Here is a 15,064-nt window from a genome sequence, read left to right on the forward strand (position 1 = left end):
TACATTTAACAGAAAATCCATATGCCTAGAAAAGTAATTTTATAAATGATATAGCTCCTGCATCGATTTACTTAACTTGCATTTATTAGCTACAACTGTGTACCAGGAACTGTGTTAGATTCTAGAGATTTGAAAGCAAGACAGAGTTCGTACCTTCAAGTATCTCAGTGGCTTAACTGAGAAAGCAGATAAGAAAACACACAGTTCAAGTCACTGTGGGATGTTCTTTGAAAACAATTAATGGGGCTTAAGTAGAGAAGGATATCAGGGTTAGCTTAATAAAAGTGGAGACACCAGAGTTGAATTTTGAAGCTAGGGTAAAAGTTAATTCCCTGATGAATTGGGGGGTAAGCATGAGGAGGAATTGAGGGAAGGGTTAATATGTAAGAAGGAGGGGGAATAATAGGATAGTAGAAAAATGATTAGATGAGAAATGCTGGACAGCATGAAATAATGCATTGTCAGATGAGATGAGAAAGTGAATGGTCTTTCCATTCATCAAGTTAGGGAATCAAGTCAGTGAGCAAGTTTGGAAAGGGTTTAGTATTAGACGTTTAAAATTTGAGACACCGATGGGACACTAACATGGAAATGTAGAGTAAGTAGTTAATTAGATCTATACGGGGCTGCAGAAAGAAATCTGAAATGGAAGGAGATATTCAGAAGCAATCCATGTACACTTGATGATCAAAATCATGAAAGGAAGTAAGAAGAGGAAACAGAAGAGAGGTTAAAAGGAATGTGATGGAGTATAACAGACATGAATTTGCTCTTTTATGAGACTAAACCCTTGAGCAAATTATTTAAGCTCCCTGATCACGAGTTTCCTCATCTGCAAATGGAGAAAATGCATAACTAATAAGGTTGTTGTATTTTGCATATTCCCTGGCCTACACCCAACAAATCACTATTATTTCATTATTATAAAGTTAAGGAAGCCTAGTACATAAAATGAATGGAGTTTTGAGTATGAAATTCTAGGAAAAAGTGACATTAAAGGAATGGACCAAGGAGAATGTATCCAGACATATAAGAAGCAGCATCTTAGAGATGAGACATAGATTTCCTAACATCCAAGGGAGAAGAGACTTTTAAGAAGGTGAAAACAACCAAGACTATTTGATTTAACACCTAAGAGTTTATTAGTGACAGTAGCAGTTTCAGTGAAGAGTAAAGTCAAAACCCCAATTGCACTGAAGAGCAGAAGAAGTAAAAGAACAGCCCGTTTTATTAAGAACGTAGTTGTGAAGAGAACAAAGAGTTGGAAAAGTAAGTAGCTTTACTTTTGCATAGAGATTTTTCAAACTGAAAATGAGAGCCTTGTCAGTTTTACAGGTTGTTCATTTTTCGCAACTCTGCAATGACCTAGGAATTGTTTATCTGCCTTCCATTGGTCTCGAACCTCTGTCCTCTATCCATTCTTGTTGTAATTTGTGCTTATTATAACACTTTACTCATTGCATATGTTTTCATAAGCTAATCCAAATCACTTTAATACAGAGTGGGCATATATTAAGAGGGCTTACATACTTGAGATAAAGAGCCAGTAGAACAGGAACAGCTCAAGATGTAATAACAAGAGGGTGGGGATAATCAGTAAAGTGTCAAAGAAGCAAGAGGAGGGCCACAGAACAGAAGCTGAATACACGTCATTTAGGAGGAGAGATGGCTCATTGACTGAGAGAACAAGGAAGGAAGTTAAGATTGGTATGAATATCAATGTGTTCATAAGAGTAGGAGGAATGAAAATAAGTTGAGGTAATTTTCTTCCCCATACTCTTTGATTGATAAATTAGGAGTAGGGGTGAATTCTGATTTTGTGGGATATGATGTTTATAAAATTTGAGGCCCTCTTTAAAAAAAAATATGCAAAAATGATGTATATAAACTTGGATTTATATAACTACATATAAATATAATATATAAATGTGTATTAATAAGAAATCACTACAGATTGCAAATTTAAGATTGTTCACAGACACTACATCATAAGATCTAGAATAATAACAATAATTTTATTAATTAACTGCTTGATATACTTTTAAATTTTTTTATTTTTGATTGCCTTTTCATATGACAAAAATTTTGAATAATATTTTTATGAAGAGATGAAAAGATGAGGTTAATTTGTAGATTTCTATAAGCAGATTACCTTTGTTTTAAATTACCTTAAACTTTCATGCTTCTTGAGAGGTGTAGCTTTAAATGAAAGAGAAGGGTATAATCTGGAAAAGTCTTGCTGGAGGAGAGTTATCCAGAGAGACTAAGGAGTTCTTTACTTTAGTGACCTAAGATTTGAGCCTTACCTTTTTTTTCCAGAAAGCTCCTTGGTGACTATAGAATCAGTAGGAGAATAACTGAATAATTTGACAATTAAAGCTTTTAATTAGTAGAATATTAAAGTTTCTTTGGATACAATTATGACTTATGTGTGTACACAACCAATTCAGAGCATATATTTTTATCTATTGTTTCCTATTTTAGTAAAAACCACGTCGTTGCCATATGATGAAGTACTCCACCAAAATCTGTATTCAAATTATCACCACGGAAACAAATGACTGAATCACTGGTGCTGAACTTTTTAACTGAGTTTATGATGGCATTATGAATAGTGTCCAATGTTTTATCTTTATCCAAATGAACCTCCAAAAACTTTATTTGGAGTCCACATATTACATGCACTCAAATCATTACTGCAATAAACTGATTTTCTATTTAAAGCATTTTGATCACTTTGCTATAAAAATGACAATATTTGATCTTTTTAAAGTTCTTCTGCTAATGGAGTCAAAATATTAACAGCTATCACTTCACTTATAACACACATAAGACAACGGGGGGGGGGGGGGGAGCCGGCCTGGTGGCGCAAGTGGTTAAGTGCGCACGCTCTGCTGCGGCGCCCTGGGGTTCGCCGGTTCGGATCCCCGGTGCGCACTGACCTACCGCTTGGCAAGCCATGCTGTGGCGGTGTCCCATATAAAGTGGAGGAAGATGGGCACGGATGTTAGCTCAGTGCCAAGCTTCCTCAGAAAAAAGAGGAGGATTGGCATCAGATGTTAGCTCAAGGCTGATCTTCTTCACAGAAAAAAAAAGAAAACTTGGAATTGAAAATGAACATTAATTTTAAAAAGTTATTTGATCGAAATGAAAAGTCATGCTTCAAGGAGTGATATGCAAAGGGATTTTCTGTAGTTTAAGCTTGCTTTCAGGCAGAGAATTAGCTATTAATTCTGAAGCAGATATTGAAACTTCTTCAGGATTATGTGCGTTTATGGTTTCCACATGGTCAGTGATATCAGTAGAGCACCCATGCTAAATGTTGATAAATATTTTGTAGAAATACGTATTTATCATCAACTCTTTTTAAGTAATAGAAATTCAGAAATTCAGAAGTAATTTTTCATTTAATATGCATTTTCAGGGGCCGACCCTGTGGCTTAGTGGTTAAATGCACGTGCTCCGCTACTGGAGGCCCAGGATTGGATCCCAGGCGCACACAGACGCACAGCTTCTCCGGCCATGCTGAGGCCGAGTCCCACATACAGCAACTAGAAGGATGTGCAGCTGTGACATACAACTATCTACTGGGGCTTTGGGAAAAAAAAAGGAGGAGGATTGGCAATAGATGTTCGCTCAGAGCGGTCTTCCTCAGCAAAAAGAGGAGGATTAGCACAGATGTTAGCTCAGGGCTGATCTTCCTCACAAAAAAAAAAAAAAGAATATGCATTTTCATTTTTGAACTATTTTTTGCTGAAAGTTTTATTGCAAAATAAAGAAGTGTTATAAAACATAAATATTTAAAGATGTAAACTACATGTTTGATTTAAAAAAAACACTGAGGGAGGGTATATAAACTATTCACTAACGTACTTGGCAAGACTGCTCATCTTCTCTTTCTTGCATGTATTTCATATACATCTAACCTATGATTTCCCACAATCTCCACTGACATTGCTGAATGGTATATTTGTTCCCCTTGAATCTTACAGGGAGGCACAAAGCACAGACCACAACATAACGTGCTGGCCTAACAGGTATACCAGTTGGCCGACAACAACTTGCAGTGCACATTTAATTTTATCTTTACATTCTCTGCGCACTGTATTTCAGAAGAAGTTGTTGCTTGTCTTTGCATGTGGTGAGGGTTGGGAAAAGAGAGTTTTTTCTGCTAATGTTTCAGGTGTAATGATTATATTAAAGTGAGAACTCTGTTCATTGGACATGTATATGTCTTACATCCTACTAGAGGATAACACAGCAGAAGCTGGATGGTCAAATTAGAAACCTCCCAAAACCATCCTCATCAGACTTTATTATAATATATCCATTAATAATAATACTTAAGTTAAAAATACTGGGCAGAAAAATAAAAATTCTGGGCAGAAGCTAAATTGATTTGGTTGCTGGAATACCAGAAATAAAACAGAAGAGTCCTGGGTAAACCTAATTATCATGGTCACGGTAATTGTAAAACTCTGTGGGATAGACAATTCTAATACGACAACAGACAATTCTAATATGCTACCATTATGCATTCTGCTCCACCCACCCTGGCCTTCTTGCTAATATTCCCCAATCATGTCAAATATTCTCCCATCATGGTACTTGTACTCTTGCTCTTCCCTCTGCTTTAAATGTTCTTCTGTGAGATGGCCAAATGGCTTGTTCCCGCATCTCCTTTATGTCTATACTCAGTGAGTTATTCCCTCAGCCTATTTAAAAGAAAAACCAGAGAACAATCACTGCCAATGCATACCTTGTTCACTTTCCCTACTGACACGTGTAAATATATTTTTATTAGTTTAATGTGTGTCTTCTTCCATTAAAATATAAGACTATGTGGGCAGAAAGGGTTGTTTCTTTTGTTCAAAGTAGATTGGCAGTGCTAAGACTTGTTCTTGGCATCGGCGGGTAGCCATTGAATAAATATATGCCGGATCAATATATATTGCAGTCATGCATCCACTAATGACGGCGATATGTCTGAGAAAGGTGTCGTTAGGAGATTTCATCACTGTGCAAACATCATACAGTGTACTTACACAAACCTAGATGGTATAGCCTACTACACACGTAGGCTATATGGTACTAATCTTATGGGACCACTGTCATATATGCAGTCTGTTGTTGACTGAGACATCATTAGGCGGCACATGATTGTATTACTATTGTCGTTGTTGTTATTGTTAAGCTACCATTTCCCTTTTTACTTAGGTTTGACATTGTTATTCCCTTTGAGTGTGGACTACACTGTCCACCGTTATTCTTCCTAGTTAAATTATAGAAGTAGGTTAATACTTCGTCATTCTTAAAGGATTCCATGATAGTCAGTAACTATGAGTTTTCTTATTTTTACTCATTAGTAAGACATGTCATTTAACTGCCTGGGGCTGATGGTAAAGTTGCGCCAGGGAGCTTGTGAAGCAGGCTTAGATAACAGCAAATTGGGGATATTCAAATAAAATAGTTTACATTATTTATTAGAAACTTGACTTTTGTAGAATAAAATATGAAACAGGTTAAAGGATATACACAAATGAATTGATGATTTCCAACAGCCAATTAGAGCAAAAAATGTTCTTTTTCAGACTGTTCAGGGATTTTGGATAAGTAATGACCTCTAAACAATAACACATGGATCACTAGTCTAACTGCTATTCACCAACTATTATTCCTTTTTCTGTGAAATGGATAATGGAAATTCAGATTTTTCAATATCTTTAAAGTCATAATCTATTTGTTGACATATGGGGAAAGCGACTATAGACTTACAATACCCAAAATGAGAGAATTCTGCAAGGCAGGCAATTATATGACTTTGCTCATTGCAGCAGCATGTTATGTTTTTTGTTACTTTTATTAACTGTAGATCTTTAATATGGAATCATAAATTGATTTTCAAACTCAATTGCTCAAGTGATCAAGGCAGAGACAGAATTATGCTCACACATTTAATGGGGGAGTGGCTCACAAAATCGTATGCGTTATATCGTATCATTAATCATAAGGATTCAAAGTGTGAGTAGAGTGATTCATTTTTAGGTTAGCAAAGCAACAATTTTTTTCCGGAAATTTCCAGTAGAGCTGGATTGAATTTTGATGAACATTTTCTTAGGCTTTTGAGGATTTTGTTCAGCTCTCTGACATAACAAGATTCTGTAACAAGAGACATATGTAATAGGTCATAAGTTCTGATTCAAGAAGGATTTAATTTAAATGAAATATGGTAGAAACTTTGTTATATAAAATGATATTTTAAATTAAGAAAGTAATGAAATCTGTAGAATCTGTTATGTTTTTTCTAAGTTACACATTTATTTTAATAGGAGAATATATTCCAAGTTTTCACAATGGAAATATGTATGATACGTGCAATATGTGAATTTGTACGTTGACTGTTAAATTTTATTTTTAAAATTATATATGTTTTACATTTAGCTCAGGTAGATGAAGCCAAAGATTTCTATAAAGCACTTATCTCACAAACAATTCATTATAGTTAATTATGGTGAACAAGCTGGAAAATAATTTACTTAATTTAAAAATATTTGTCTTTTATTTCAATTCAATAAATACTTGTTATTTTTTACTTAAATATTTTAGAGATGATATGAGAATAAACCATCTGTACTTCTATGAAGCTTAGAGTCAAAAGGGAACAAGGCATGTCACAAGTATACAAAAAACTTGATATTAACTTTTCATAAGTCACATTAGCATATACAGTTGGTATAACAGCTAAACGTACATATTTCTTTTAATGATGTGAAAGAAAGAAAAAACTCATCATTTTATTACTACCAGAGAGCAGTATATATTCTATATTTCATCTTTTCTAACTAATTTATACCTATAAATAATTTATCCCATTATATCATAATATGCGTCATCAGGAAGAAACAACTATTATGACACAGACTCTAGTTTCAGACATGTTTAAGTAGAATAGTCAGAAGACAGTGAGAGAATTTAGATAAGGAGATATAACGGAAGCAAACACCCAATTCCATCTTGAAACCAATTAAAGATAAAAAGGGAAATGACCAGAGAGTTTTGTTATTTACTAAATAATTCACACTAGAAATTAGCATAGTTTTGATACATTAAGAAAAGCTTCTACTCTATAAACAAAGCGTTAGAAAAGGAAAAAAAATAAATATAGGGTGAGAGAAGAGGTGCATACAAAAAGATTTAAAAATCTGGTGTGGTAAAGAGGAAAAAGTAGAAAAAAGGAAATTAAAAGAATGATGGATCAAGGTGGCAGATAAAAAATATATTTTTAAAAAGTATATCTATTGTAGCATTGGAAAAGTTATTAACCAGAAACGGTGATGAAATTCAATCACAATGGATATTAGATTAGTAGAGAAACCTTACAGAATAGAGCGATTTACAAAACAATACAGTGAAAGGGAACCATTGCCAAAGGAACTCTCCCAGCAGACCCAGAATCAGGGACAGCATAGCTAGAAACAGAGATGAAAGGAGTTACAGTGAGCAGGTGAGCCATGAGATTAAGTGAAGGATTACAGCATAGCCTGGCCAGAGTCCCCTTTCAGAGCAGCTACGTGAGGCATTTGCCTCCAGGATAACCACAGAGAACCAGCTCTCTAACAGAAGTCTAGGTTGCCCCTGGGGACCCAGTGTGGGTGCTGGTATCAGAGAAACAGGGCATTCTCACAGTGATCAAGATGCAACTAGAAATTCAATGCAATTCATTCAAACTTATATTTTAAAATCTTGAGACATTAACACATCGAGGAGAGTAAATATCACTAAATTTTGAGAAAATAATTATGGAGTTACAGTATATAAAACAATCTATCATAAGAATCATCAAATAGATCATTTGAGCAGTGGGCAGTATTTCAAACAATAAAACTTACTGCCTGCCTTTTCTGGACAGAATGATGTCCAGAGTTTAGGAAACACACTAATTCAACAGTACTGGCTAATGATATGTCTCACAGTCTTAAGCACTTAGAAAGGACAAGAATGGAGAATTAGTGATGAAAGGACAATTACATAAGCAGCTTTCTCAGAATGGACCCATAGTTGGAACTATGAATGCCCCCAAAGAGTGCCAGTCAGCATTTTTTCTTAGGCACTCTCGGTGAGTGTTCAAAAGGCTCATGTTCGTGTTGGTAGGAGTGGAGGCTACGAAAGAGATAAACAACATTAATTTATCTTCAACAAGTAGGGTAGTTACTGACTCTGGGATACTCAGTTGTCATCAAAGGAACCAACAAGTGAATTCTAATATGTTACTAAACGTCAAGGGAATCAGCCAGCTACTTAGGGCTAGCCTAAATTCATTGGACCCTTTCCGTAATGGAACTGCAGCCATTTGCCTCACTGCACTAGACATTTATTCTAGCAATTGGATTTACTTTTCCTTCCCATTATGTCTTTGTCAATGGTCATAGCAATTGACTTAATGAATGCCTTTACACTATCATAGTTTCTCACATATTGCTCTCTCCTTTCAAAGAATTCCTTTCACAGAGAAGGAAGAAAGACAGAGGGCTGATGCCCCTGGGACTTAAAAGCCTTCCTGTGTTTTATCAGGGAGAAGCAGTACTGAAATAGCCTACTAAAGACTCAGTCACGGATTCCCACTAAAGAATCCATGGGAACACTCAAATGGTGTACTATCAAAAGGCTATAGCATGTTCTCTGAACTATGTTGTGCTGCTTTATCCGTGTCAGAAAACATGGTTCTTGGGTCAAAAGGTAAAGCTTGGGTGATGAAACTTACAATTACACTCACTATCCACTGAGATGGGTAATTTTATGTGTCAACTTGGTTGGGCCATGGGTGATCAAACATTATTCTGACTGTTTCTGTGAGAATGTTTTTGGATAAGATTAACATTTAAATTGGTAGACTGCATAAAACACATTTCCCTCCATAATGTTGGTGGGTTCCATCAAATCAGTTGAAGATCTAAATACAGTCATGCACTGCATAATGACCTTTCGGTCAACAACAGACCACATATATGACAGTGGTACCATAAGATTAGTACAGGACAGCCTAGGTGTGTATTAGGTTTGTGTAAGTACACTCTATGATGTTCACACAATGATGAAATTGCCTAATGATGCATTTCTCAGAACACATCCTTGGGTTAAACGACACAGGACTGTAAAACAAAAGGCTGACTTTACTCCAGAAGGAGAATTCTCCACCCTCATGGTCTTTGAACTGGGGCATTGGCTCTTCTTAGTTTGACAGTAGCTTGCCAGTCGTTAGATTTAAACTGGAACGTCAACTCCACAGATTTTGGACCTGCCAGCCTCCATTAACATGCAAGCTAATTCCTTATAATAAATATCTCTCTATATGTCTTACTGGTTCTGTTTCTCTAAAGAACACTGACTAATACACCCACTTTCAAAATTTTACTTCCCATTCTCTTGGTTTTGAACTCTTATGGTTTAGATGTTTTAACACCAAAGCAAGGAATGCTGCCATATGAGATAATAAAGTTTTCATTGAATTAGATGCTGACATTGACACCTGGACATTTTGAGGCTCTTCATATCTCTAGATAAACAACGAAAAAGAAAGATCTGATGATTGACTCTGATCCCCAGGGAGAAACAGGATTGCTGCTATATAGTGGGAATAGGGAGTACTAATAGGATCTCTACTCCTATCATTGGTTTTGTCATTAAAGGCTAGGTTACAGACAGTACCAAACAACCCAAAATCTTAGTGGCATAACCCTACAGAGACGTATTTATCACTCATTCTATGGGGATCATGGCTAAGGAGCCGGGAGACTCTCTCTCCCAGTCTTTACTCTGTGATCCAAGCTAAGAGCCAATATCTGGAATATTGCTGGTTACTGTGGCAAAGGGAAAGAAAGCGTGGAAAATCTAATTTCTGCCTACAGTTTATTGTGACAGAAAGCCATATGGCCACTCTTAATACCTAGGGTTAAAGAAAGTGAAATAAAATCAAGTGCCTGGAAGGAGATCTGGAAATATTTGATAGAGAACATTAATACCGTCATGTACCACCATGCCTATCAGTGAAGGTAAATGAGAGACTAATTCAGCCCTATACAAATAATACTACCAAAGTCTCAGACCTATCAGGTAAAAATATTTAGGTCACTGCCCTAGATAAACATTTCTGAGCAGTTGACATACAGGCAGGAGAAATGTCTTAAGTATCAGCTACAACTTTCAATCAGTTGCAAAACCAGGACTATAGACTTTACATGTGTTTCATTCTTTACATTTTTAAAAACCTCATTTAATTAAATTCATATTTTTAGTTAAATTTTTAATTTTCTCCTTACATTTCTATGTACTGAGACCAAATAGGTACAGAGAGAGAAGATAAAATAGTCATGTCTTGAGATGTTTCTAGAGAACCAGAACTTGAAGCTGGTTACAGGAACTAAATGAGACTTGGGGCTATCTACATTTTAGGAGTATGTGTGTTTTCAGTTACATATTTAGGCGTAGCAATATGTTGACTGTTACAATTTTTTTTACTGCATATGTTCAGAAAAGAAGGGACATTGGACAGCCAATTTGTTGGACTGTAGTGAACACCTATTGTTTATTCCCACCAAGAATTCATCTTTCATCCTCAGGTTATAGCATCCTCATTTGGCTTTAAGGAAACAAACCATTTAGATGTAGCCTTAACAGGACTATCAGTCAAGATGCTCCATCACAAACCAGCCAAGGCTGTGGTGTGGGAACAAGATAGATCAATAAATATGCTTCTCCCTGGAATTTGAATCTTGAGCAGAGAAATAAGACTATCAAGAGCAGTTGGAATCAATTCCTCTCAGCAATAACTCCCATGGGACTTTGATCTTTTATTCCTGCTACTCTGTTTTCTCAAATTGCCCTGATCCCTATCTTTTCTGAAGCAAAGATCTTCATCTTTCCCCATTAATTCTATGAGCAACTTTATAATTTTCCAGTAAACTTTATTTTGATAATAAGCCAGAGTATATTTCTGTTGTTTATAGGAAATTAAATCTAATAAATACTATATTCAACTTTATAATTGATCAGAGACATGCAAATAAAGATGACGAGGATATATTTTCACTTATCATATTGAACAAAAATAGAAATTACTAAAGATAACTAATTTAATGGAGGTTATGGGAAATAAGCATTATATACTGTTGCTGGACTTATAATTCAACACAAACTTTTCGTATAGCACTTTGGCAGAACCTGACACAATTAAAGTTGAAAATATTCTCAACCAAGCAATTCTACCTATACCAACCTCTTCTATGAAAATATTTGAATATGCTTCCAAAAAAATAGATAAATTGACAGATGTTAACAGCATATTTGATAATAATTTAAAAATACAGGCAATCTAAATGTTTATCAATAATGGAACAGCTAACAAAATTATGGAATATTGTGCAGCTCTTAAAAATAATGAATCTGATCAATATCTACGGAACTCAATATCCATCATGTGCTTTTGAATAAAAAAGAGCAAGTGGCAGAGCAATAAAAGAACCATACTCCAAGTGTTGTAAAAAATCTGTGTATCTATGCAACATATATGTGTATATATGTGTGTGTCTGTGTATGAATAGATTATATATATGAATATATTATATACATACATTACATTTTATGTTTATAGAAGAAGTTCTGGGGGGATACACACAAACAACTAGCAATGGTAATCCCTGAGAAGTGGAAGTGCTTGAAGAGGGGCCTTCAACTTACTTTCTAAATAATATTCATTGTAGTGTGGGTTTTTACAAGCAAATATATTACTTTTATTTTTTCAATATATTAAAATAGAGTAGAGCATAATAGGATGCCCAAAATTGAAAGAGTAAAAGGAAACATGTAGTACATATTTAAAGTGGAGTAGGAAAAAAATGAAATCAGAAAACAAGGTTAAAATCAGTATTATTGCAGTCTATTTACATATAGCTACAAAGTAGTCGTGTTATTAATTATTAATTAATGCTACTACCAATAGTATTGATAATAAATAACATTAATTGAGGACAAATTATGCGGTAAGCACATTTTTATATGCTTCATAGGCATCATCCCATGTAACTTCACAACTATCTTATAAGCCAGGTACTATTTTTCTCATTTTATAGAAAAGAAAATGAAGACAGAGAGAGGTTAAGTTACAAGGCTTGTAATTAGCAGAGTCAGTAGGCATTGCATTTAACTACGAAATTCAGGCCAGGCTGGATTTACTTGGTCTGGATGGAGCCACAGAGGTCTTGGAATGGCTAAACTTTTGAATACACAATTCCTTAATCCTGCAGAATAAGAGCTACTTTGAAATTTAGAGAAAATTAAAGAACAAGAAAAAGAGCCATCCTGACTTAGCTTCTGTGTCAATATCAAGACTTCACTTTTGCCTGGCTTTATCTAGATTGGGGCTTCCTCAGTGTAGCTCGCCTAGCACATAATCTGGTCGTGATCCTTTAGATTCTGGAATCTGGAGCTTCACAAAGGTCATGTTCTGAACTAAATTCCTGTGAGGAGCCTGCCTTCTACAGCAAGGAGGTTTCACAGACACTGCTCAGCATTTGAAAACTGGCCCTGGACCGCAGGTAGCAGGGAGAGGAAGAGAAAGATGAGTATAATTGTGGAAGCCTATGCTAATTAACTGTACTTGATTTACATTTATTTAACATAAGACACAACAGTATATGTTTTATTCTGAGCATTTAAAAGAGTACAGACAATTTCAATATTTGGTTTCTAGTTTTTGAGAATAACCTAGAAGACCTTTCTTAAGCTTACTGATTTTTTTAAAAAGAAGATTATATAAGGTTTATAGAGCTTTCCTCCTCTTCATCTGGTCTAATGTTTACTCTCATGTTGATAGAGAGAAAACAGGTCAGTGGAAGAAGATGACATTAATTAGTTAACTAGAACAAATTAATGACAATTTATTGCAGTGCATACTTGTAACATCAAAAGTATATGGTTTCTGTTGAAAAAAATAATTCTATTTCACTACATCTTACCTATTAACAGTAAAGTATCTTATAAGAGTGATATTCATTAGATTTTGTAAGTAGTAAATGAAAAAAGCATGTTATGATTTCTATTCTTTAACTAGATTTTTCTTTACTCTGTAGTAGATTTATATTCTATAATTAACAAATAAAGGGGAGTAGTTCTTCAAACAGATGGTTTAGAAGTTTAAGCACCCAGCTACTGTGTGTGATTATTATTGGAAGTATTAGGATTACTTCCCAGTATTTAGAAGGGAAGCAAATCTGCTGGAAACAGGCTATTGTGAAAAACAGCGTCGACCTTGGTTTCTCTTATGTAGTTGATATTCAATGTTTTTTCTTGTATATTGATCTGGCTGCTGTATTCAAATAACATTATTTCTAGGTATGTCAGGTTGCTTATTTAATTAATTAGTACTAAATGAATTAATGGTAATGATATTATCCTTAGACTTACCCTGGCATTGGTCCATTTCCAGCAAGACTGTAAACCTGGCGAGGATTTAGTAGATACTGGAATTTTCTGTAAATTCTATGAAGATGAAAATATAGAAGGAAAAAAAATTTAGTGATATTTTTAAATTTTTATCTAAATAGCACCCCTTATTTTTATAATTATATATGGTTGCAATTAAATATATTTGATAAATTTTGCATTAATAATATTGTAGGTATAATAGCTCAATGGGAACTAATGGTTCTTCTTAAAAAAGAGGTTTAGTAGCCATTATAAAGGCAATATAGCTTATAAATTAGAAACAATGATATTTGCATTCTAAATATGCATATGCATATAGAATATTCTCTATCCTGCTTTTGAATATTATTTAGCTAATTAGATTTCAAATAAAGATTTTTAAAATGTCAGTAAAAGATTACTTAAATATCTTCTCTTAATAGATCCTTGTGAAATTTATAGGCTATTGGGCCAACCTGATAGAGATGAAAACTATCTATCCCAAGCTGAAAATGTGATTGTGCACTTCGTATGTCTGTATGTATGTACGTGTGTATGTATGTAAGCAAAGAATGTGAGCTCATCTGCCTAATTATTTCACATAAATAATCATCTTGATCAGTCAGCTCACAAAATTACTAAACTGTCTCAACAGGCACATAGTAAATAATTCATTTTTTCCTGAAAGAAATCAATCTCTGTATAACAAATGCAACAGAAATGTTTCTAAATACACACATATCCCACGTGGTTAGAATTCTTAGACAATATTAAAAGTGAAGGAATATGTTTAGTTTTTTAAAATTAGTTTTTGTCCACATGTGAAAATATTACTATACATTTTGCAAACATAGTCATACTATGTTTACTGATAGAAACTCCAAATTCATTATGTAATATCTGCTTATATCCCCCCACTCCCAAATGTGCAATAACCCTCACATTCTAGTTTTTGATTAATTATATGGCCCAGTATCTCAAGAAAGATCTTAAGAGTCAGTCTCAATGCCTCCTTTTCCCAGCACCTGAACCGGATTAGTGGACAATCCTGTACCTAACCGAGTAATGTCTATCAAACCCGGCTATGCCATCTTGCTGCCTTAGTTGAGGCTTTCAAGTTCTCTCACCAGCTATATAAAATTCTTGCCTATCGAGCCCTCTTCTGTACTGCTATTTAAGCACAGTCATGATGTTTCCATGATGAAAAGTTCCTGCTAGTGTCATTATTTATAATATAAAATATTTTATAATATTTTATTATATTTAAAATAGTTTACCTCTCATCTTTCCCCTCCTTCCCCTTAAACTATAACCTCAGTGAATAGCTCCTGGTTCCCCGACAGACACCACGCTCTTTCACAAATCTCTTTCTCCTTCCTTCACCTGGCAAACATTTACTTGTATTAGAACCAACGCAAAAGCTACTTCCTCTCCAGAGACATCTCAGTCCTCAGAGATAGTCATTTCTTCCTTTGAACTTCTATAGCACTGCTATTTTAAACATTTCTAGTTTAGCATTTGCCTTGTGGTATTGCAGTTTATCTGTTTATGACTGTATGTTATGTCTTTTATCCTCAGTACCTAGCAGACTCTGTTTTCGCTCAGG

At 34.8% G+C, this 15,064-nt stretch overlaps 1 protein-coding gene across 7 annotated transcripts in view; it reads right to left on the bottom strand.

Annotated features, from left to right (window-relative positions):
• DGKB (diacylglycerol kinase beta) overlaps nt 1–15,064 on the bottom strand; it is a 700,672-nt gene that overhangs the window by 425,303 nt on the left and 260,305 nt on the right. For all 7 annotated transcript variants that reach the window (XM_087426742.1, XM_087426849.1, XM_087426797.1 and 4 more), the window contains one exon: nt 13,459–13,533. In XM_087426742.1, coding sequence (XP_087282868.1) covers nt 13,459–13,533 — 75 coding nt within the window. The remainder of the gene's footprint in view (nt 1–13,458; nt 13,534–15,064) is intronic.

Source organism: Ceratotherium simum, chromosome 1 (genome assembly GCF_057802395.1).
Source record: "Ceratotherium simum simum isolate JZ-2026a chromosome 1, ASM5780239v1, whole genome shotgun sequence".
NCBI classification, from domain to species: domain Eukaryota; kingdom Metazoa; phylum Chordata; class Mammalia; order Perissodactyla; family Rhinocerotidae; genus Ceratotherium; species Ceratotherium simum.